Source organism: Semicossyphus pulcher, unplaced genomic scaffold (genome assembly GCF_022749685.1).
Source record: "Semicossyphus pulcher isolate SPU_LCO1_2020_fin unplaced genomic scaffold, fSemPul1.0.p SCAF_3, whole genome shotgun sequence".
Classification (NCBI taxonomy): Eukaryota; Metazoa; Chordata; class Actinopteri; order Labriformes; family Labridae; genus Semicossyphus; species Semicossyphus pulcher.
Window position 1 is genome coordinate 15,815,073 of NW_027211704.1, and position 22,232 is coordinate 15,837,304.

General features: G+C 41.6%; 2 protein-coding genes across 3 annotated transcripts in view; one reads left to right on the forward strand and one right to left on the reverse strand.

Moving 5' to 3' along the window:
• Window positions 1-960: 960 nt before the first annotated feature.
• Window positions 961-10,979, reverse strand: thumpd3 (THUMP domain containing 3). The gene is made up of 9 exons (XM_069678528.1): window positions 10,649-10,979; window positions 10,479-10,556; window positions 9,928-10,389; window positions 9,354-9,484; window positions 6,919-6,988; window positions 6,376-6,491; window positions 6,179-6,283; window positions 5,934-6,057; window positions 961-1,477 (listed from the first exon to the last, which is right to left on the reverse strand). The coding sequence occupies exons 1-9, from the start codon at window positions 10,892-10,894 to the stop codon at window positions 1,286-1,288; spliced, it is 1,524 nt and encodes a 507-aa protein (XP_069534629.1). The 5' UTR covers window positions 10,895-10,979; the 3' UTR covers window positions 961-1,285.
• A 6,556-nt stretch (window positions 10,980-17,535) lies between these two features.
• Window positions 17,536-22,232, forward strand: part of srgap3 (SLIT-ROBO Rho GTPase activating protein 3) — a 60,881-nt gene continuing 56,184 nt past the window's right edge. For both annotated transcript variants that reach the window (XM_069677709.1, XM_069677710.1), the window contains exon 1: window positions 17,536-18,013. In XM_069677709.1, the coding sequence (XP_069533810.1) occupies window positions 17,950-18,013 (64 nt within the window). In that variant the 5' untranslated portion in view covers window positions 17,536-17,949. The remainder of the gene's footprint in view (window positions 18,014-22,232) is intronic.

The following is a 22,232-nucleotide window of genomic DNA, read 5'->3' on the forward strand; positions in this document are numbered from 1 at the left end:
CGTCAATCACGTGAGTCACTCGCGCGAGCAGCGACCTCCCTTTTGACTTCATAGAAGCTGATTTTAGCTTCCCCATCTGTTGTGTGCTATGTTAGCACGTAACTCATGGAAGAAATACAGCTAAAGAAATGCTCACCAGTAGGCACACATACATGAAAAGAAAAGAGAGGAAAGCACACTCTTGTATTATGCAGCACCCCGTCTCTTTTCTTTACCAGCAGGTCAAAAATAAAATACGCCTTAAAATTCACAGATCAGCCATAACATTATGACCAGTGACAGGTGAAGAGAAAAATACTGATTATCTCAATAGCACAATGGCACCTGTCAGTGGGTGGGATAGGTTAGGCAGCAAGTGTGTTTTGTCGTTGAAAAATGGGAAAGTGTAAGAATCTGAGTGACTTTGAGAAGGGCCAAATTGTGATGGCTAGACGACTGGGTCAGAGCATCGCCAAAACTGCAGCTGTCGTGGGGTGTTCCCGGTCTAATCAAATAAATGACAACTGTAAAACCAGCAACAGGGTCGTGGGCGGCCAAGGCTCAGTGATGCGTGTGGGGAGTGAAGGCTGGCCTGTGCAGTCCGATCCAACAGAAGAGGTACAGTAGCTCAAATTGTTGAAGGAGTGCATCCGTGGGATGTGCTGGAAAAACAAGTCTGATCCATGGAGGCCTCACCTTGCAGCTTACAGGACTGAAGGGTCTGCTGCTTACGTCTTGGTGCCGATACCTCAGCACACCTATAGAGTGGATTCCATGCCTCGATGGTAAGGGCTGTTTTGGCAGCAAACGGGGAACCTTCAGAATATTAGGCAGGTGGGGATAATGTTATGGCTGATCGGTGGATATGACAACATTGTTTTAAGTACAACTTTCAGTTATACTCACCTTAGTCTTTTCATTTGGAATGTGTCACATATCAAGCAAAAGTAATGTGACGAATATTTACACTAACTGTTTGAATCTTTATTAATCAGCAATGTGCAGTTCCTGTGGAGTGGACATGGTGGGTCTGAGGTGTGCACTGAAACAACTTTTACTAGGTTTCTGAACAACAAGGAGATATATGAACGACCTGGGTCAAACTGCTGCTGGACATGAAAACTGTTTCTCTTTAAAGTTAGCCATTCATGAGAATAAACCAAATAAGAAATACAAAAATCATACACTAAAACATCTTGGCACGTTTGACCAGAGAACCTGAAGTTGAACCGGTAAAGAGAATATAAATAACATAAATCAAACATTGCCTGAAACATAATCGCAGAACTTAAACGCAGGATGTGAGTTAAGAGAGCTCCTTGTCATCCTTCTGGTCCCCCTGCGTGTTCGCCGTTCCTCGTGATTCATACACGTCCTCCGGAGTTTGGCCAAACACGGCCCCCGTCCTCTTGAGGAGGTAGACGCCAGCATGTAAACCTCCCACATTGACCCAAACAGTGTGCAGCTTCCTCCACAGCCCTCCCATCCTGGAGATAGCCTGGAGATGACATAAATCTTATGAGGTCAAACTAACAAATGAGACATTTGTTTTAGGTACAAAAAAAACCCGGATCCGTGCTTAGAGAAATACAAGTGTTTAAAGTCTTTTTCCATGATGCAGCAGTAAATGTTGCGTACTATGGAGGGCTATTTAGAGACAATTCAGGATGAATTCATTCTGCACGCAAGCTTTTACGCAGAGTGACATCATTAGGTTGTTTACTCTCTGTGGAGACGAGCATACATAACCAACAAAAGTGGCTTTTCCCATTTCATAACAGAACACAACTTTACTCTATAATATTAATCATTACTTGAGTTTGATCACACTGGGAAAGCCCAAAGGTTAACAGAAGACATTGACTTAAGCAGGGTTAAACCTTTGTGTTTCACAGCAAGACTTGCGTAAAGGTTTACGTGCTCACAAGTTATCAGCATAAAAAGATGTGAAAGAAGAGAGACTCTTTGTGACTGGCTGTCTAGATTAGAGATAGACCGATATGGTTTTTTCAGGGCCGATACCGATACCAATTATTAGTAGTCAAGGAGGCCGATAACCGATATTTGAAGCCGATATTCATTTGCAGTAAAAGTGAAAATATTGGCGTCAAAATTTTGAATAATACAAACTCCAACACTTAACTTTGTTTAAATGCCTTTAAGCATATGCATCAGAGCCAAAATAACCCAGTTTTAAATTGATCTCTTATCGGCCGTCGGAAATAAATAAATAAATAAATAAATAAATAAAAAAAATAGCCGATGCCGATATGTGTCAAAATGCCGAATTATCGGTCTATCCCTAGTCTAGATATCACGACTCCTGAAGTATCATCCCATTCAACAGTTAAACCCTCAGTGTAAATCAGAGCGCTGAGGACGGCATGTTTAACTACAGCTAACCAGAGCAACTATTATGTTTTCTTCAAGGGTTAAGCTTGTTAATGTTTGAACTGGCAACTATCAAACAGAATCATTCACAATGTTTGGATCACAGACCTTTTTGTTTTTACAAAGGGACGACAAGTGTAAAAATGTACAGTGAGGTCGACTCAACTGAATACACACTCTTAGAAAAGGAGCAATTTTTAAGATGGTTTAGCAAATCCTTGTTTTCTAGGGCTGGCAACGTTTAGAAAAATACAATACCAGCACAAACACCAGTGCCCTCTAAAGTAATAACAATACCAACAGAGTGCTTTATTTGTACTTGGCCTGCACTAAATGAGGAGAACCAGCAAAGTGCATTGATGTTTGACTTTGCTATGGCTATATTGGCCAAAGAGGCTGAATGCACGGCCCATGTATCCAGGGCTCCATCTAACAGGTCCACTGTTCCCATGTGGATGTGAATCCACAGAGCAGGAAGATAAAACACTTTTTGCAATGTGTTTAAAGCACATCCTCACACCCAGAAGATGCAGCTCTAGTGCACTGTTTGGTTTAATCTTGACACGCCTCAAACACAAGCTCCCTAAGGTGTGGAGAAAGGGTGGAGATCACAACCAAATAATTGTTGTCGGGTGGAATATGGAACGTAACGTATTCTGCGTATTGTCCTACTGGGATCATGTGCCTGCTCCACGCCTACGGTGGTGCATCAGAAGGCATCCTGCATCATGAACACAACCAGCCGTTAATGATACTTACATAACATATTGTGGTGCTCTCAGGTGCATATGCCTGTTCCCTCCACAGTTAAAATAAATACACTAGTATTTTGTACCACAATAGCTCTGACTATCACCTTGGCATAGATCATCGATCTTCACAGTTACTCATCCGCAGTGTGAGGGGGGAGGAAATTGAAAACAGGAGCATGTTGCAAAAACTGTCTGAGAAATAATGTTAAATGCAACATGGAGTTTATTATAACAACTTTCTTCTCCTCAAAGAGTCAAGAGTTGCAGTGCAACTTTTAAATTCCTAGCTGTGCGGGTCCGACAACGTAAATGTCCCGCCTTTTAGCGCTTATATTTCTAAATCTGGATGTTCTAATAAAGTCATTGAAATTGCCTGGCCTGAAAGAAGGCCAAAAAAGATGCAACAAGTTTCCAAACTGAAGAAGCTGGATACTTTATTATTGTCAAGATCGCACACCGATGCAGCTAGGGGCAACATTCAGCATGTTGCCATGGTGTTTGATTTACGCATCTTGGTGGTGTATATGGGTGTAATGCATTGGGGCGGGACGATGAACCGCAAATTGCTCCCAGTTGCATGGCCATCGATGTGTGAATGTGATGACGGATTGACAGTCTGCCATCAGTGTTGGAATGAGTGTGTGAATGGGTGAATGTGACACGTAGTGTAAAAGCAGCTTTGAGTGTTCGCAAGACTAGAAAAGCGCTGTATAAGTACAGTCCATTTTTTGTTGTTGGCCAGCATCATGTTTTTATTGGTCCGGGAGGCAGACACCCTCTCTTCTTTTAAGAGTAGACTTAAAACTTTCCTCTTTGACAAAGCTTATAGTTAGGGCTGGCTCAGGCTTGGACTAGCCCATAGTTATGCTGCTATAGGTTTAGACTGCCGGGGGGATCTGACACACCAAGCTTCTCTCTCTCTCTCTCTCTCTCTCTCTCTCTCTCTCTCTCTCTCTCTCTGTCATATTAATGCAGCTCATTGACTCTGTATCTTCTGGTCCCATTAACATTACTAACCACATATCTTCCCGGGAGTTCTTGTGCTCCCTTGTCTTGAAGGTTCCTGAGGATCGTTGCTGCAGACCACCTGCTGCTGTGGACCTGCCCGACTGCAACAACTACTAACATCAGCCTTCCCCATAGTATCATTATTGTTGCTGCTAATGCTAATAGTAGACCTGTTGACTTCAACTGTTACAATTACGATTACCTCAGCCTTTATCATTACTCTGCTTCTCTCGCTAATTTATTTATTTATTTATTTATTTAGCCAATCTTCACCCTAGTCTACCACTATTATTGGCATTGTAACAATAAGTATGTGTCTGTTGTTGTTCATGTAACAAGGACATATGTTGTTGTGGTAACAAGAACATATGTTGTTGTGGTAACAAGAACATATGTTGTTGTTGCTCTCTTTGCCTGTCTCTATCCTACATCTCCTTCTATCCCATTTTCGGCCCATCCAGTCGAGGCAGATGGCTGTTCAACATGAGTCTGGTTCTGCTCGAGGTTTCTGCCTGTTAAAAGGAAGTTTTTCTGCCAATGTGCCGAATTGCTAAGTGCTACTCATGGTGGATTCATGTTGGGCCTCTCTTTAAATAACTTAACAAAGAGTCGGTCTAGACCTGCTCTTTCTGTAAAGTGTCTCGAGATAACCCTGGTTATGATGTGGCGCTATACAGATAAAATTTGATTGATTGATTGATTGATTGGTGTGAATTACTTCAGACTGGAAGCGTGGCGTGTGCATGACAAAATGCATGAAAACAGGTCAGCGCCTTCAGACCGCTGGCGTGAGTTACGTGTCTCACACGCGTCTCCGCTGCCCACGCACAAAAAAAAATCTAGAGAATAGGAGGCTCGCCTACTTTTACCGCGAAATTTGATGAGTCCTATTGATCTCTGACAGCTATTTTAACATCTCTTCCTGTTGACTATGTCACAGGCAACTACATCAACACTTGTGGTATGCTTTTCCAAAGTAAAAGCCTGTTTGTTTGTTTGTTACTTTATTTGTAACATTCCAGGAAGTTGTAGCTAAAGTTACTCACGAGGCTCTTTATTGTGGTTTCTGCTCAATTTTCTTTGAAATAAAACGTAGTCATAAGTCTCACGTATGCCATAAACACACACACTCTGTCCGTGTCTCAGCTCATACAGTTGTTTTCACCATATGATAATTAAAGTTGCAATCTCACACTTCCCAATTTAACCAGACGTCTACGGCTGGCTCCCTTTGGTTGTTTGGTTGTAACTCTTGATTTTCCTCGCTGACGGTCGCTTTCCTTTTTAGACTGTTTGCCTTCACCTGAGCGTCAAATTTGTTTCTTTTTCTTTGGATTTTCACTTATTTTTATGCTTTTTTGCTGGGTGATGGAAAACGTGTCGCTAATTGGAGTGTTTAATGTAAAACTCATGTAGAAAGACACGGATGGATGGCTGGATCAGCCCAGCTGAAGCCGCAGCCGACTGGCAGCTGACACGCAGCCTGTGTGAACACCTTGATGGCACGGAGCTGTCACGCGACACAGCCGTCACGCTCTGCTCATGGTTCCAGTCTGAACTGAGTTGTTGCTTTATGAAAATTAAGGCTACTGAAGAAGGCAGGTGTGGTGTCCTGAGTTGGCAGTGTGTTGTGTGACAACAGGTGTTTATCCAGATTAAGCAAACAACAGATAACATTGTTATCTGAAGGAGGTTGGCAGGACAGGACTTATGGACGATCTTAGGTTACAGTGTCTGATTTTCCTGGGAAATTTCTGTAAAATCTGAGCTGAGATTCCAGTTATTTGGTGGTATCGTGGTTACCTTAGAAAAGCATTTCTTGTCTTGTGTCAATAATACGGCCTTCCCTGAGCCTGGTCTGCACACGCGGGCCATTTCTCTCAGACAGGACGGGTACAGGTCCCAGTTCTTCTTCCTCGAGCCCATTCTTTAGGAAAACAAAGGGGAGATTTTACCTGGTGTTTGATGGGAGCGATATTGATATTTCACTATACACAATAATTTCTACCTTCTATTTAATCAACCATGCACACAGTTTTTAATCGTACCTCTTCCCAAAGGGCATGTCAGTGATGATTATGTCGACAGAGCTGGTCCTCATGGGTAAATTGCACAGATCCCAACGCACTGTGTCAATCGGCAACCCAGACGCACTGTTTTTAAGGATCAGAAAAAAGGACTTTAAATTAAATTCAAATTATAATGATCATCAACTCCACAAGCTCTCTCTTTCTCTCTCTCTCACCTGCCCTTGTCTGCCCTCCGCTTCTGGATGTGACAAATATTATTGACTGTGCGGTTAACGGCCATGTCGTAGTTGTCGCCGGCGATGTAGAATGAGCTGTTAAACTCAATGGCCCCCTGAAGAAGAAAAACTTTACACAATTAGTGGTCTGTCTGTCTTTTCTTCTGTTATTTCAGGACCACCTCTGAATGACTCCTTCAAAGCAGTCGGGAAATCACATTTGGTGATGTCCAGCAGGCCTCATGTTGAGTCAGGAAGTATGTTTATTTTCAGATAGCGTAAGGAAGTGGTCTGACATGACCGAATGTTTGATTCCCAGAAGGCCAAATTACAGATAAAAGAGACACATTTTTTTTCTCCTGAAATTCGACTTTGTGGTTCTTTCCGGTCATAATGTAGTGGTCTGTAGTGTAATCATGAAGTCATCAGTAGTGCAGTGTGTTGCAATGTAATGTGTAGTTTATTCAGTGTGGCAAAATACTCCATTGTAGATGGTGAACATATAATGAGGAGAGGGTTTAATGCATTGTGTTTATGTCTCACCTCCAGTGGTATAGCTCCCGTCCCGCACATTGGATCAAGTATTATATCTGATGCCTGGGGTTTACACAGCCTGTGAATACACAATAGAGTAGGAATATAAACAAGAATGATCATGATGAACACTCCCCCTGCAGATTTACAGAGCACAGAGATTTCTACTGTCCCCTCAGTTGTCGACGGCATCTAAAATCCACTGCACTATGCAGAAACAGTTTTCATCAGTGCTGTGGTTAATACTGAACAATACAATCATGAGGCTTTTTGGATTACACCCAACTGCACTTTTTTTCCCTCAACACCTTTATTTAGATCACTTTAAACATTCGGCAGTTACTTATAATTAAGAACCAGAGTTATTATAGTTTTTATTTTAGTTAGTCTTTGTTTGGTTTTTGATTTCAGTTGAGTTTGAGTTAGTTTTACAAGTTCATAAGTAGTTTAATTTGTATTTTGAGAAATTGACTAGTTTTAGTTTAGTTTTTATTTAGTTTTTCAGGTATTATGACGAAAGATGATTTCAAGAAGCTGAAAAAAGTAGGATGAAAGAATGCATGTGTCTGCGTTACTGTGTCATCTTCATAGGTTCTTTTTATATGGCCAGTGTCTTTTGTTAAACAGAGCAGGAGAAAGTGGATTTTACCTGCACTTCTTTAGTGTTAGTCCGTGTTGCACCGTTCATTGTAGTTTTTATTTTTATTTCAGTTCACAAAATTATTTTTTCACTGCTAGTTTAATTCTTAGATTTCGTTAACTATAATAACCCTGTTAAGAACCAAACATAACTGCGACAAGTCCAATCTCTAGATGTAAATTTGATCTAAGTCATCTTGTTCGTGCTGTGTTTCATTGTTATGATCGGTGTCACACAGCTATCAGTGCAATCTTTTGGAATGTGCACAAAAATGTTACAAAATACTTGTTTAACTGATAAGATACGATTAAAAAAGAATGAAAGAAACGTGACACGATGAGCAAGATGAAACATGTGATCCTCTAAAAAAACAAAAACACATGATCTTTCTTCTGGAAACTATAACAGGAGTTTGACCTAATTGTGACAGTGACAGTTTGAATCACTAAAACTGAGATGACGTTTTCAACTCATGATGGATCATACGTTCTAATTGACTATTAAAGTAATCCAGGCTAATTGCCTCTGTTGCAAACACCATAAACCATTGTCTTCCCTTAATGATGCCTAAAATTAGTGAAGGCGTTGGGATTGGTCAATGGCCTCAGCCCACCATTTTCTACAATTCAACCTTAGTGCTATTTGTTCTTGTAATGCGGACTTAAATGCACCATTAGTCTAATTTACCCAAACTAAAGCAAGTAACAACACTGAATTTAATCCATGTGCAAACTTGTTTCAGAAGTCAAATTATATTAACGGCCTCTTTAACAGAACAATAATAGAATAATAATTCTGTCATCACCTCTGTGTGGATAAACCACTTAGAGAAACTGGTTTTAAAATGAAAAAACGATCAGAAACAGCCTCTGAACAAGTCACACGCTGCTAATGGAAAATGTTAATTTAATCAGTGTTGTTTTTGTCCACTATGTGACGCCTTAGAATAAACACCCAGCTGTCATCTGAACATTTATCTCAACACAGATCAGTTTTTCTTGGCAACTGTGATTAAACATGTGTTTGGAGATGCCAGAATTCAGTCAGGGCAGGTGTGCCTACCTCGCAGTCACATCTCCTTTAAGACGAAGAAGTGTTGCACAGCCTCGACAATGTCTTTTGGAAATATTTGTTTTGAAAAGCACCAGTATCAACGTAATGATCCTTTTACTCTCGCTGTCATTCGGTCAAGAGAAAAGACACGATTATGAAAACGGGACTGCTTCCTGCTGATGAGAATTCAGTGAGTGTGTCCTAATCTGTTTTCCCTTTTCCCCATGTGTCTCTATTTGTGTGAGTAGGAGTATTCAAACTAACCTAAATTTCAAAACAGCTGTTAGGTGTGAGTCTGCAGTTTCAGCGGTGCAGCATTTCTGCACGTACAATTCCCCATTCTTCTGAGTAATTGGTGGCTGTCCAAGGTGAACACACCCGTCATTACATGTCATTACAACAGTGGTTTAAAGTTCAAGTATTTTTATGACTTGAGTTTTCATATCAACAAAAACATTAAGCCATTTAGAATTTTGAAATTAAATCAAATTTAAAAATAAATATAGCAACAAATCCCTGACACATCTGAAGACATCTGGTGCCTGCACACACACACACAGACGTGTTAAACACATGCACATTGGGTGCGTACAGTCCTTATTCCCAGAAAAAGCCGCAACCACACCTCCACTGGACTTTTGCATAAATGAGCAGATGAGAAAAATTCGGTTACATGTACCGTTGTTGTCACGCAAAGGGAAGGCAGAAAATATCAGATGTGTACCTGATGAAAGCAGTGTCACAGAATTACCTGAGCATGCCGTAGCACAAGGTGGAGCGCAGAGTGGTGGGTCCAAAGTGACTGATGTTCCTCCTGTGGAGACTCTCTTCTGTGAGCGCGATGCCAATCACCACTTCTACATTGTGTATGTTTAGTAACACCTACAACACAGGAAGTTAGAAGTCCATTATCAATGTAACCATGCACACATTTATATATTCTATGGACCTGAAGAAACCTTCATCATCATCTAAGCTGATTTGGAATAATTGTTTTGGAAATTTCTGAAGCAAGATTGCCAAAAAAAACATCTGGTTTCTGCTTCTTAAAACTGAGGATGTGCAGCTTTTATGCGTCATCTATAATAGTGTAATTTATCTCTTGGTTTTGGACCGTTGCTTGGATTAAAAAGAAGCATATTGAAGTCATGACCTTTGGCTCTAAAAACTTGTGATGACAAATTACTACTTATTGGAAAATGTTTGTCAGCTGCGTTGCTAATCACCAGGTTATGTTTCGCAAAGTTATCTGAGAGGCAGAGTTGTTTTTGGCTTGTGCGATGGTATTCACTTTGCGTCAGTCCAGTCTGAACAAGAAAGCCTACCTCTATGTCAAACTTTGTCATGTCTGCTTTCCACTGGAAGAATTCCTGCACAGCCCCACCAAAGTCTCTGGCCGCTTCATTGGAGGAAAAGCTGTGTTTGTCACCGGCCCTGTTGCATGTCACGCGGAACTTAATGACTTTGACCTCAGGTGCAGCTTCCTCCGAGTCCTGCGTGCTGCTCTCCACCTCAGGCGTGCTCTCCACCTCAGGCGTGCTCTCCACCTCAGGCGTGCTTTCCACCTCTGTTTGGCTTTCGGCAGCAGACGCCTCTTGAGGTAGCTGTTGCTGCTCAGTGTCAGGCACAGATGCATCAGTGGCCACGGTGTTTGGTTTACCTTTGCCATTTCCCCCTTTACGGAAGCCTTTCTTCTTTTTCAGGGTGCGATTCAGTTTCCAAACCTCCAAGGCATTAGTCCAGGGGAGTTTGGAGGCAAGCTCCTGCAACTCTGTCAATGTCTCCTCCTATAAAACACAGCACAGACAGCATTTATCACCCTAATGATTATGCTTTGAACATCATTTACAGCAAATTAAAGCTGCCTGAGAGTTACCTTTGATTCTTTGAACTGGTAATGATCATATTCATCCACCACAACAAACAGGTTGTCCACAGACCTTAGACGATGGACCTAAAGAGGGGAAACAGTCACATGTTTTAGATGCAAGTTTTCTATACGCAAATATCCCAATTTTACACCTGAAAACTGGCTCTATTTCGTACCTGGAAGAGCTTATCAGTGGTAATGGGAAAGTATATACGACCGCGATCTTTGCTGATACGCGTTTCAACCCCTATTTTCTCCTGAACCTCCTCAGCAGCTGTATGCTCAAACCCTGTGGGTACAGTTGCTCCAATGGTGACAGTGATGATGTCCCCAGTAGTTGCATCATTCTCAGTGGAGGAGGAACTGGATGGTTCCTCTGGGTTAGGGCCCTGATCTGCAGCCCCTTCTTCCTGGGAGGACATGCTGTATGTTTGTGTGCTAGACACGGAGATGTAACTGTATAATGTGCGTCACAGCTGGTGCCAAAGCTCAGTGGCTCACATATGACACCTGGAGAGGAATAAAGAGAGACATACAGACTGTCATGCCGATAGTGTCCCACATACAGGTACAAGCACTAACATGCAAGAGGGGAATGTATGTTAAAGAACTATTGGGTGCTTTCAAGTCGTCACATGTTAGCATGAAATACTGTTTATTTTGACACTGTGAATAAATGTGTGTGGCTAATGCTGGAGAAGTAACGTTACCAGTTGACTTAGCTGGCTAGCGTTAGCTTTAAGGAGCCAGAAAGTTGTTGCATATAAAAACAAGGTAACGTTAGCCTCTAATAAAGTTGTTATATTAAACCACTGCCACGACCTTATGTGTGTTTATGTGACGAAACCACCTACAGAAGCTTTTAAACAACATTATAACATTAAGTGTCAGATGAATTACATTTGCTAACTGGAGTCGGACCAACCTGTCAAACACGAGGCGACAATATGCTGTTTCCGCACCGCAGCAACAACACCAACACTTCCGCCAACAAACTTCAGAATAAAAGTATTATCTTTGAGCTGACTAAATCACAATCATTTGGAAACACTAAATATACTACTCAAATCAACCACACACTGTAAAAGTGAAATTAGATTAATCTACATTGTCCACACTACAATCATTAAGGTTTTATGGTCAAGTTTTATACTGATACTGACATTCATATGAATTACATATAATCATACAATTTCTTCTTCTTTCTCTCTTTCTTTCTTTGGTATCTGCTGTTAATTACAAAGTATTACGTCCAGTTAATATACAGATTTCTATTCTTAAATATATCCAATGTCAATATGTTACAAAAAACATATATTACATCCATCTAAACTTAAAAAGGAAAAAAATGACCTTTATTTGGTTGGCGTGTTTTTTTAATTACAAATTACATGATTAATATCTAAAATCTTTAAATCTATTTTCAAATTGGTTTTATTTTGAAAGATAGAAGCCGAAACAGGAAATTTTGTTGGCGCCAGCTGGACCCGTCTTCTTTTCTACATTGCTTACTACTTCCGGGTACATCTTTCCACATGGTAATCGGCAGAGGGCGCCATAGGGTAATATTTGAGCTGAGAGGGACAACCCTAAACAGAACCATTCACCTTACATGATAACAATAAAGAGGCAGAAAAAAGAGGTTTTGTGTAAGACGAGAACCAATGTGCAGTATCTTTCAAATTACACACAACCCCACCCTTTTCCCAAGAAAACACGTTTAAGGAAACATCATGGAAGAATAAAATCATTCGATTTTTCCCCTTGCTTTTCTGGTTTAAATTGTGGGTTATGATTCATCTTTCCCAGTACAGTACTTTGTCGTAGCCTACTGACGTTAGGTTGACAGCAATGCAGCCATTTTCTACAACTTGCAGCTGGATTTTGTCTTTTTATTGGCTGCCAGTGTCATAGTGTGCCAACAATATACTGCCATTGACTTTAAAATAAAAAAAACATGAATCTCTCCTATTGCTAGTCCAGGCATCTTAGACTGAGACCTTCACAGTAAAATATCCTCTCAGGATTTATCATTTGTGAATAATGAAGTTTATGTAGAGAGTTGTAATTAGAATAACTGTATCTTTCTCTGTGCCATGTTTCCTGGTGTGATTAATTGAACTTCTGTACGGAGGATGTAACGGCTTCAACTTAGTGTGAGATAATTCTCCATTTTTTAGCAGATGCCTGTGGAAGAAAATAATGAGGTGTTATATTGATGTTTAGCTCTTTTCTTTGTCCATGTGGTTAACCATAGTTTAACTTAAATACAATACAAAGCAAACAAAAATCCTCTTTCGACTGAATCTTATTCTCTTGTCCGTCTACATGACCTACAGTATGTTTATCAGAACTGATTTGTTGTTCTTGTAACTTTTTGTTGACATTCTTTCCAACCGATTAGTGAGTGTGAATTTTGAGAGACGAGTAGGCGTGTGTTGATGTCGGGGAACGAAAAGTCCTGCATAACAGATGGCCAGTGTTTTTTACACAGAGCAGTCATACTCTGAAAACTTAACTAAACTTACAACATTAGTAAAAGGAAACTTCAAATCCATGTTTTTATTACTTTTGCATGTAGCTGTCGGGGGGGGGGGGGGGGAAATCTCAGAGTAAAAAAGTAGTTCAGCTTCAGGTTTGCTGCTTTGATTAAAGATCAAACAGACGCAACCACAGGCTTGTTTCACCTGTGTGTAATTCAGGTGTCATCCATGCAGGCAGACCTGCTGAGATGCTTCCATCCTCACATGTAGCTCAACCGCAGCTGCAGTAACATGCAATGTGGAGTAAAGATAAGCATGCAAGAACGATGGGAACATCCTCAAAGCAGTCAGATGATAAACCCTGTGAGATTTTCCCCCAGCGCTGAGAAAGACCCTCGCTGGGATTATTCCTCAGATCATACTCTCGGTGTGGTATTACCTGTTTGGATCAAAGTGACAGTTACAGAGACCTGAGTCGACTGCGTAGGTAAGGAAATACTCAGCATATCAAGGGACATCTCTGTCCCAGCTGGAGAGCCTATTGATTGATTGATGACAATGTCAATCAGCATCAGGGATTATCAGGGGCTTAGAGCATTTAGGACCCTGAAGAAAGGCATTCTCTATGCGCCCCATAGACCTGCAACCAGCTCTTCTTTCTAGGGCCTTTACCCCCTATATTCTACGGAAGTATATCAAAGGTTATGACGGAGGTTGTCATTGGTCTTCATTGTACTGTTTGTATTAAATAACTTCAAACAAAAACATGAATGATTGTTAATAGGTATGCACGATATTATCAGCAGCTTATCGGTATCTGCAGATTATGGCTTGAAAATGACATATCGGCATCGTCAGATATGTCATTTATCTGCCGATATTTTCCGCCAACACTTTTATAATGCCTAAATGCTCGGTGATTCCCTAAGAAAGCTTGACATAATGCCACGGCATTAACTCGGTGCGAGTGTGTGCACGCACTGCCTGCACCACACCTCTTCCGTGTGAAGAAAGGTGCAAGATGTCTGCGGTTTGGCAGTTTTTGGCCACTACAATAAGAGTAGGCATCAATTCCACTACAGGGGAGACTTGAGATTTCTCTGCGATTAGGTGGGAAAAAAACATGTGCCTAATATATCGGTATTGAAATCAGCAAAAAGGGTTGGAAAATATCGGCATATCGGATATCAGCAAAAAATCCAATATCGTGCATCCCTAACTATAAAAACAGCTGAATCTGAGGTAAGGAAATCCAAGATGTGACTCCAAGGTACACCAAACTTTGATATTTGAAAGACAGCAGTTGACCCATGACAGTAACATACCTTTGCTCTCTTTCCCTACTCTGCAACACTTACTGCAGATTATTTGTGTAAGGATCAGCGCTGCATTCCTGGCAGTCCTGTAGATGTAAAACAGTGGAACCTGTTACATCACATGCTCCTATTTGAACATTATTATTGAGTCCCGCAGGGCAAAGATTTCAAAGAGGTGCAATTAGGAACAATATGAGTACACACACACACGCACACACACACACACGTCTATGCAAATCTTCTGTGTGAAGAAGAAGGAAAATATTAGGAAGAAGGAGCCTTAAGGGCATGTTTGCTGTCCTTTTCCTAAGGGATTTAAACGACTCTGACACTTTAGCAGGTGTTGATTAAGGGACTTAAAAATACTGTAGATATACTGTGCCATGTTTTTACAGATTCATAGGGAGATTTTTAGCTGCCAAACTATTCACATGCCTCAACATTTCTATCACAGCATTCAATCGGAGGCCGCAGCATTTTTTCACGTTTGGTAGAGCAGTTCCCACTCTTGCTCTACAGAAGTGAATAGTAAAAGGATCCCACAATGGATCTTTGTGCTATATAACAGTGAAGTTGTAGTTTCCCAGGCTTCCCTCCTGAGATGCCTGATGAGAGAGGTAGGGGTGAGGAACAGAGGGAGAGTGGGAGGGATGCAGACTAGACTACAGAAAGGTTACCGCTCTGTGGTAAACACAAACAAAAGCAGAATCCACCCTGCTGTCACTTTGGCCCTCCAGCAGGCCTCTCGCTCGCTCTGTCACAGCTGGTGTGTCACAAGTGAAGTGTCTGCTCTCTCGCGGCTTCACTCCTCCGGCGTGTAGGTGATGCACAAGGCCTGAAAAGCAACACAGACTCACAACCGGAAGTGCAAAGAATCAGAGGACGCAGTCATACACATAACACAGGAAAACAGTAACACAGACTTTTTCTCACTCTATCTTATATCCATATTCACAAAACACATACCCAAAAACACGCACGCACTGTCTGCCAGAAGCCATTAAAAAACTCCACAGGGGATTTTAGTCCTGTAAAGAGGTCTGTTAATGCTGTTTTTAACTGCCAGATAATATTGTTGGACATCACAAGGCTGCAAAGAATTAAAACCTGATCTCTTAAGGCCTTAATGGTGGGCAAGAAGGAGGGCTGAAGGAGTATGCCACATTTGTGTGAATGCCTATTCTCAGGGTGAAAGAGGTGTTGTAGAAGTCTTCCTCATCTCTGTAATTGTTCAATTACGTTCTCCAGATTGACTGGCTTATTGTTCAACCTCATTTGTGCAATGTAATATCTTCATATTTCATGATACACTGTCTTCAATGTCGGTGTTGCTGGCTACAGAGTAACATGAGGCTCTAGCTAACATTAATGTGGCGTACACTTGTGATTTAGGAGCATTAAAGTAATTTAATCAGCTAAATATTATTCATGCCCTTACTGTATAAACTCTTATGGTCATTCAGACACTATCTAACTAACATTTCTATTTGACAGACCTATAAGGAACCGACAGCTGAGTACAACAGCTAATGTTAGCATTTTACTAATTCCTAGCTAACATTATTGTTTGATACCCATAAGGAAGATTGACAGCTGAGTCAGCTGTTAGCATTAAACCAATTCTTAGCTAACATTACTGTTTGATATGGTCCATAAGTAATTGACAGCTAAGTCACAACAGCTAATGTTAGCATTAAACCAATTCCTAGCAAACATTACTGTTTGATATGGTCCATAAGTAATTGACAGCTAAGTCACAACAGCTAATGTTAGCATTAAACCAATTCTTAGCTAACATTACTGTTTGATATGGCCCATAAGTAATTGACAGCTAAGTCACAACAGTTAATGTTAGCATTAAACCAATTCCTAGCTAACATTACTGTTTTATGGTTGAGCTGAATCACAACAGCTAATTTTAGCATTAAACCAATTCTTAGCTAACATTACTGTTTGATATGGTCCATACGTAATTGACAGCTAAGTCACTAGAGTTAATGTGAGGAAGGTTCATGACATCAGCTGTCTTCAGGCCTTAGGTGATAACCTATAAACATTTTGCACTTGGTGTGATTTGTTTGTGTACCTTAATTTGAGAAAATCCTTTTCATGTGGCAGAATGTAGTCAGAAATGTGCTCCCACCTGTCAGCTTGAAATATTCACTGAAGCCTGAACGAAGCAGATGGCAATGAAATGTGGAGGGCGTCCGCAGTTTGCAGGTTTGAGTCACCTCATTGTGCGTCAACAGCCTGTTCCCTCCTGAACTGAGAATAGTGAAGGTGACAACAAAACTGAGTCCCACAGACGGTTAGAAACACAGTGAAGCACTCAGATGACAGTCTGTCAGAAAAAAAACACTCCCTGTCACAACAATACTTTGAAAAGCTGCCTGCGTTCACGAAATGAATTCAAATATTGTGTTTTACATGAAAGAAACACACAAATCCTATCACATAGACACAGGTGGCTGAGCATAACTAATGTAAAAACAATAAGCTTTAATTTTTTATTGCATCTATAACCACCTCTTATCTTTTGCATGTTTCTAAGACACTATTTTTATCACATACATCCGTAAGCAACAAGGAAATGAGGATACACCCGTTTGCAACTAAGGAGAGGTTTGCATAGAGTGCCTTCAGGTTTATACATCGAAACATCAGTAGTTTGTCTGATATGACATGCCTGAGCCAAACCTGTCACTTCCCCAAGACTTTCCCAAGACAACCTCTGCTGAGATGTGCCACATCTAAGCAGCAGGTGACAGTAATGCAGAGGGGAAAAAAGTGTGAGGTTTCTATGGCAATGTTGTCTAAAGATGGGGAAATTTCCTTGCTCTATTTTTACCTCTGGAAATATGAATGATTGTTATCAAGACGTGAGCTGCAGCAGGAATACTCCAGGTAGTGATGTGAGTGTGAAGCCTGGTGGTGTGTGAGCTCATGTATGAACATTGTTTGCGAAATATGAGGAAAAAACTGCGGCAATAATATATTTAAATAACATAAAATTCATTTGTGTGTAAGAGAGGGAGAGAGAGAGGGCGAGAGGGCGAGAGGGCGGGGGGAGAAAAGGGGGAGGACGGGTGGTTGACAATATGAGGAGGCTCACGTGACTGTCTTTTAAATTCCTGTTTCCCTGCAGCGCAATTTGTCAGAGTACGAACGGTGTCTGCCTCCTTGCATGTACGCATGTCTGCTCATTTTCGTTGCACAGAAGGTACACAGAAGGTACGAGGACCTGCCTTCCTGAAACCTTCACGCGCCCCTCTGCTCTCTTCATCATGTTGCTATCGTAGTTTTGAGCTCGCTCGTGTCTTTTGTTGTTTCCTGCCGAAGCTCTTGAGTTGACCGGTGCCAGGAGAAGAAGAAGGAGGAGGAGAATAGGAGGACTCGAGAGAAAAAAAACCCCCAAAACCTCGCAGAAAAAGACAAGAATGCAACACTGGACCGCTGCTCGTGTGTTAATTCTGCCCTGATTTCTACCATAGGGTGCTTTTAAACTCTCCGTCTGCAGGAATACAACACATTTAAGCTAGTTCTCCTCAATGCACGAGCTGTAGAGAAGAAAGAAGGAAATCGGAGGAGAGAGCTGCAACGGTACAAGTCGGGGATCATCACCTACAAGACCGGAGAGTCCTCGACTTAAAGGGTCTCACCCTGCAACCATAAGAAACCATGTCATCTACTAAATACAAGAAGGATAAGGAGATCATAGCGGATTATGAGACCCAAGTGAAAGGTGCGGTGTGAGTGTGATGCCTGTGTCCGTGTCTGTGTGTATTGTCTTTGCCTGACCAAGACCCTGTTTATTCGCCTGCTTTTCTTTTCATTCATGTTTCTCCTGCAGCCCATCTCTATAGGCCTCTGTATAGTGTTTAAACAGAGAGCAGTTTCCCATCAGATGAACCGTGACAGTCAATTCAATGACAAGAGCATCAGGCTGCATCAGATTTATTGACTTCTCTCTCTTTTGTGCAGAAATTTCTTCATGAATTCAACAGCAGACAGATGGATTTTATTTATTTGACATGATAATGTGGTTAGTTGCTGGGTGAAAACGATCCCTGTGTTGAAAGCAGTGCAGGATGGAGCAGCGGCTGTGTTATTGCACCTCATTCTTCCACATTTTCTGTAGTCAGGGATGTTGAATATTTGTGCTTTGATTTAAGGCAAAGTGTGTGGCTCAGGTACATTTGTATTTGATGTATTCCGAGTCTTATAACAGCTCGGGATGTCAAGGTTGCTTCAGCTTTAATTCACAGTCCTGTTCACACTCTGCTCACGTTTTTATGCCTTGGATTCATTGTCAGTGATTGGCTGTTTTCTCACCTGGCAACATGGATAAAAACAGTGTGTGGCTGATTGTTACTTCACTTCACAGCCTCTTTACCTGTCAAATGATTTTACTTACCAAGCATTTCAGGATCGGAAATATCTCAAATCTGAATTTATATTATAAACCAGTGGGTAGCAATATTATTTAGGTCTAAAAAAAAAAGTCTCATTAGTGATAAACTTGAATTGACCATTTAATCCTACTTTATCCAATTATATCAGTCCTTATCTGCACATGATGAACTATGGAGCCTTTTACAAAAAAACAAGAGAGTCCAGGCTTTCAACGAGCAAATACCGACCTATACTAACAGTCACTGTGTACTTTAAGTGACAGTTTACTCTGCTCTATGGTGAAGAAATTAATGGGCACGCAGACAGAGCAGACTGGTAATGAGCAGGCATTTCTCAAAGTGTAGCTGGGGTTCAGTTTCAAGGCCCCTGGACCCATTACAGCACTCTGTCTCTCAGTGGTTTCTCTAATGTTACGCCCCGGGGGCCTCAGCTGATCTTCCCCCGAGTTGTGCGCCAGTCCAGACCTCTGGATGCTCGGTGTGTGAGTGGATTTGCAGGATTGATCTTTCCTTCTTTGTGTGGACAGGGTATCCGATGCTGCTCTGACGGATTCTCTTTCTCTGGCATGTGCTGGTCATTCATGAAATTGCTCTTCTTTAAAAATGACTCCGGGCCATTTTTTAAATAATATTCCAGCATCAATTATTCAGCTTTGATCCAAGTGTGTCACGGGAGAGTTGCTCTTGATTTCAAAGAGCCGGGCCCTGTCTGCTCCTGTGTGCATTAGGCAGGCAGGGCCCTTGAACTGTGCGAGGAGGAAGGATTGTAATTTATGGAGAATGCTGCTTGTTTCTCATTCACAGCTGGCATGTTGCATCGCCTGCAGACACAGAGGGTTTCTCCTCCCGACATCCACCGCCTCCCAACAATGGCAGTGAACGGAGCGTAATGAAATTCAGATTGAAATTGCACCTGTCTTACTCTGAGTTATTGCTTTATGGTTAATGTGTACATGGCAGAAGGAGCAAATCATCAGTGGGTCATTGACTGGGTCATAACAAGATCACCAGGTTGCTTTATTATGTATGAGCGCTGATAAAAAGAATCACTTGGTTTCTGCAGCAGTTTAACAACAAAGAGGAAACAGGTTTGTTAGTAATTAGCTTTGCTTAAATGCTGCAGGCTGCAGGTCTGAAAGCACAATAATGCAGCATATAATTCCTCTGTTACAGTGTAACAAACTACTGTGCTAATATCTTAACCCAGGGCCATTAATGAATTCTTGACGACCCCCGAGGCCACCTGCCAAAGCCGAGCTCTCTGAAGGACCTTGGGAGATGGTGTTCACTTTATTCAAGCTGCTCAGCTGCCAGATCCTGCATTAGCATGTCAATAGACTCGGCTTGTACACCGAACACACAGAGAGACTGACTGACTGAGGAGCCCGGACTCTTATTTTTAAGCTAACCGCCGTGTAGCTTCAGGACTGAACCTCCTGTTTGCCACTTTTATAGGCAGCTTGTGAAGCGCGGCTTCTCAGGCAGCTGACATTTACACGCGAGGTTCTGACACTGAAATATAGCTTTGGTTTAAACTCATACCTCCACATCGGGAAGATGGTGATAAACTGGACCCTATTTGCAAGTCCAGCGATCACGAGTGAACTACCTGGCTTAATAGAGAAAGATAGGACAGTGTGAGAGGCGGTGATGATACAGTACATGCTTTGAAACTAAATATGCTACCTTAAATGACACCAGTAAATGTCAGGCCATGAGTGCACCCAGGCTGGACTGCATTATCTTCAGCACAGCTCAGGTTTATTGGATTAGCCTCGTGTTTACATCTTTTTGCTGTTCTGTTCTTTGACCTCGGGGATGGCAGGTAACCTGTCCTGTTGGCTGTCTCCCCTGAATCCTGATAGAGTGCAGCACAATTTTTGCTCTCTCATTTTGTGGCACACTGGACCTTCAATAAAAGTATGCCTGCAGTATTTGGCAAATAAAGGTGCATTCATTTGTTGGCTACGGTATAATGTGTTTAAAGCCATCTATGTGTTCTTTGAACCATTTTGCTGTTTGCCTTTTTAGAGAGTTCATGACCTGTGCTGGTAGTCACTTCCTAGATGTACCACAGCCTGACTCAGGAACGGCCACACCACTCATTACCTAAACTGACACAAATACACCCACACACTAAGCACAAATGAATTGTGTTGTAAAGGAGACACACTTTCTTAGTCTTTTTTTGCCCTCCAGGCTGCAAACAACTGTTACGATCAGGGAAACTAGTGCAGGCCACTGCTTTTGCAAATGTCCACCATGCCAACCACACACACACACACACACACACACACACACACACACACACACACACACACACACAAAACATACCAAAGGTGAAACCGAAAAGGATGCATGGTTTTAACACCTCTGCGTTCAGGTTTCTTACTGTTATTGGTTGCTACCCTTTGCTGGTTCCTTCCTGCCACAGAATGCCTGCTAAGAAAACAGAAGCGATCTGATCAACGTACATAACATATATTTCTAACAAGACTTTTAACAAGACATCCTAGTGTCCCATTTAGAAATTAAAAGCAAGTTTTATCTCTGTATTTACGTGATCACACTCCCACCTTGTTATGTAAAAAATGTAAGTCAAATTCCCTGCAGCTTTATATTACACATGCTCGCTTCAGTTTGCATCATACGGTAACAGCTGTCTGATTTCAATGGGCCCTCACTATCGCATAGATTAAAGGTACATTATGTACAATGCGACATAACAATCTTCTTCTGACTGTTAAAGTGTTGTTTTCCTAGTATAATGCTGATGAGAATCATAAGTGACACGAGGTGTGTCTCTGTTTGTTGTTGCTCGCGGCTGCAGACAGCTCTGCTGAGCGAGATAAATGCTCAAAGCAGCTCAGGGTTCATGGTGTTTTTTAGCAAAGAAATAATGATTACTGAACACAGCCTGTGGTCTCTTTGCACTCCCAGGGCTAGTGATGAGCCAACTCGGGCTTATTACAGGTTATTGAAACTCGTTCCTGGTACTGAATGTGTTGCTCAGTTGTTGCTGGCGATCTCATAATCAGAGCTTAATTGTAGCCGTCATGGTGTGATTTGGTTAGTTAGCTATTAACACCCTGCTGGGCAGCATGAAGCTGGCTGTGTACAAACTGACATGTTGAGGGTTTAAGAAATGGTCGCTCTGACTCAGCGGCTGAGGATCCTCCAGCTGCCAGCTTGTTTAGAAAACCTGCCGCTGACTGAAAGAACATTTGCACAGAAAAAAAACAACAACTAGCAGTTATTTAGACGGAATAATCTTTGGTGGGACAGCTTGTTTATTCTTGCGGTCCAATACATTTTGGGTTTCATTCAGGGTTTGTTTGTGTGGCATGGCAGTGACTAGTCAAACAAACAGGCAGCTGACTCACGGAAGATTGCATGATTTACTTCTATAAATATACAGATAAGTCTGAAAGGAAAAGTAAAAGATTTTATAAAATACTCATGTTCTATTTCTTACAGTTGGTTTGATGACAAGATGCAACTGTCATGTGTGAACGCTAAGTTTGAAGCTACCTCCAGCAGCGGTTAGCT

Bases quoted from the DNA above. Each gene is read 5' to 3' on its own strand.
- thumpd3 (XM_069678528.1), bottom strand. From the start codon at position 10,894: ATGTCCTCCCAGGAAGAAGGGGCTGCAGATCAGGGCCCTAACCCAGAG. The intron at 6,284-6,375 runs GTGAGAGAGAGA...CCTTAAAAACAG, and splicing joins CGGAGGGCAGACAAGGGCAG to TGCGTCTGGGTTGCCGATTG. The intron at 6,058-6,178 runs GTACGATTAAAA...GTTTTCCTAAAG, and splicing joins GACATGCCCTTTGGGAAGAG to AATGGGCTCGAGGAAGAAGA.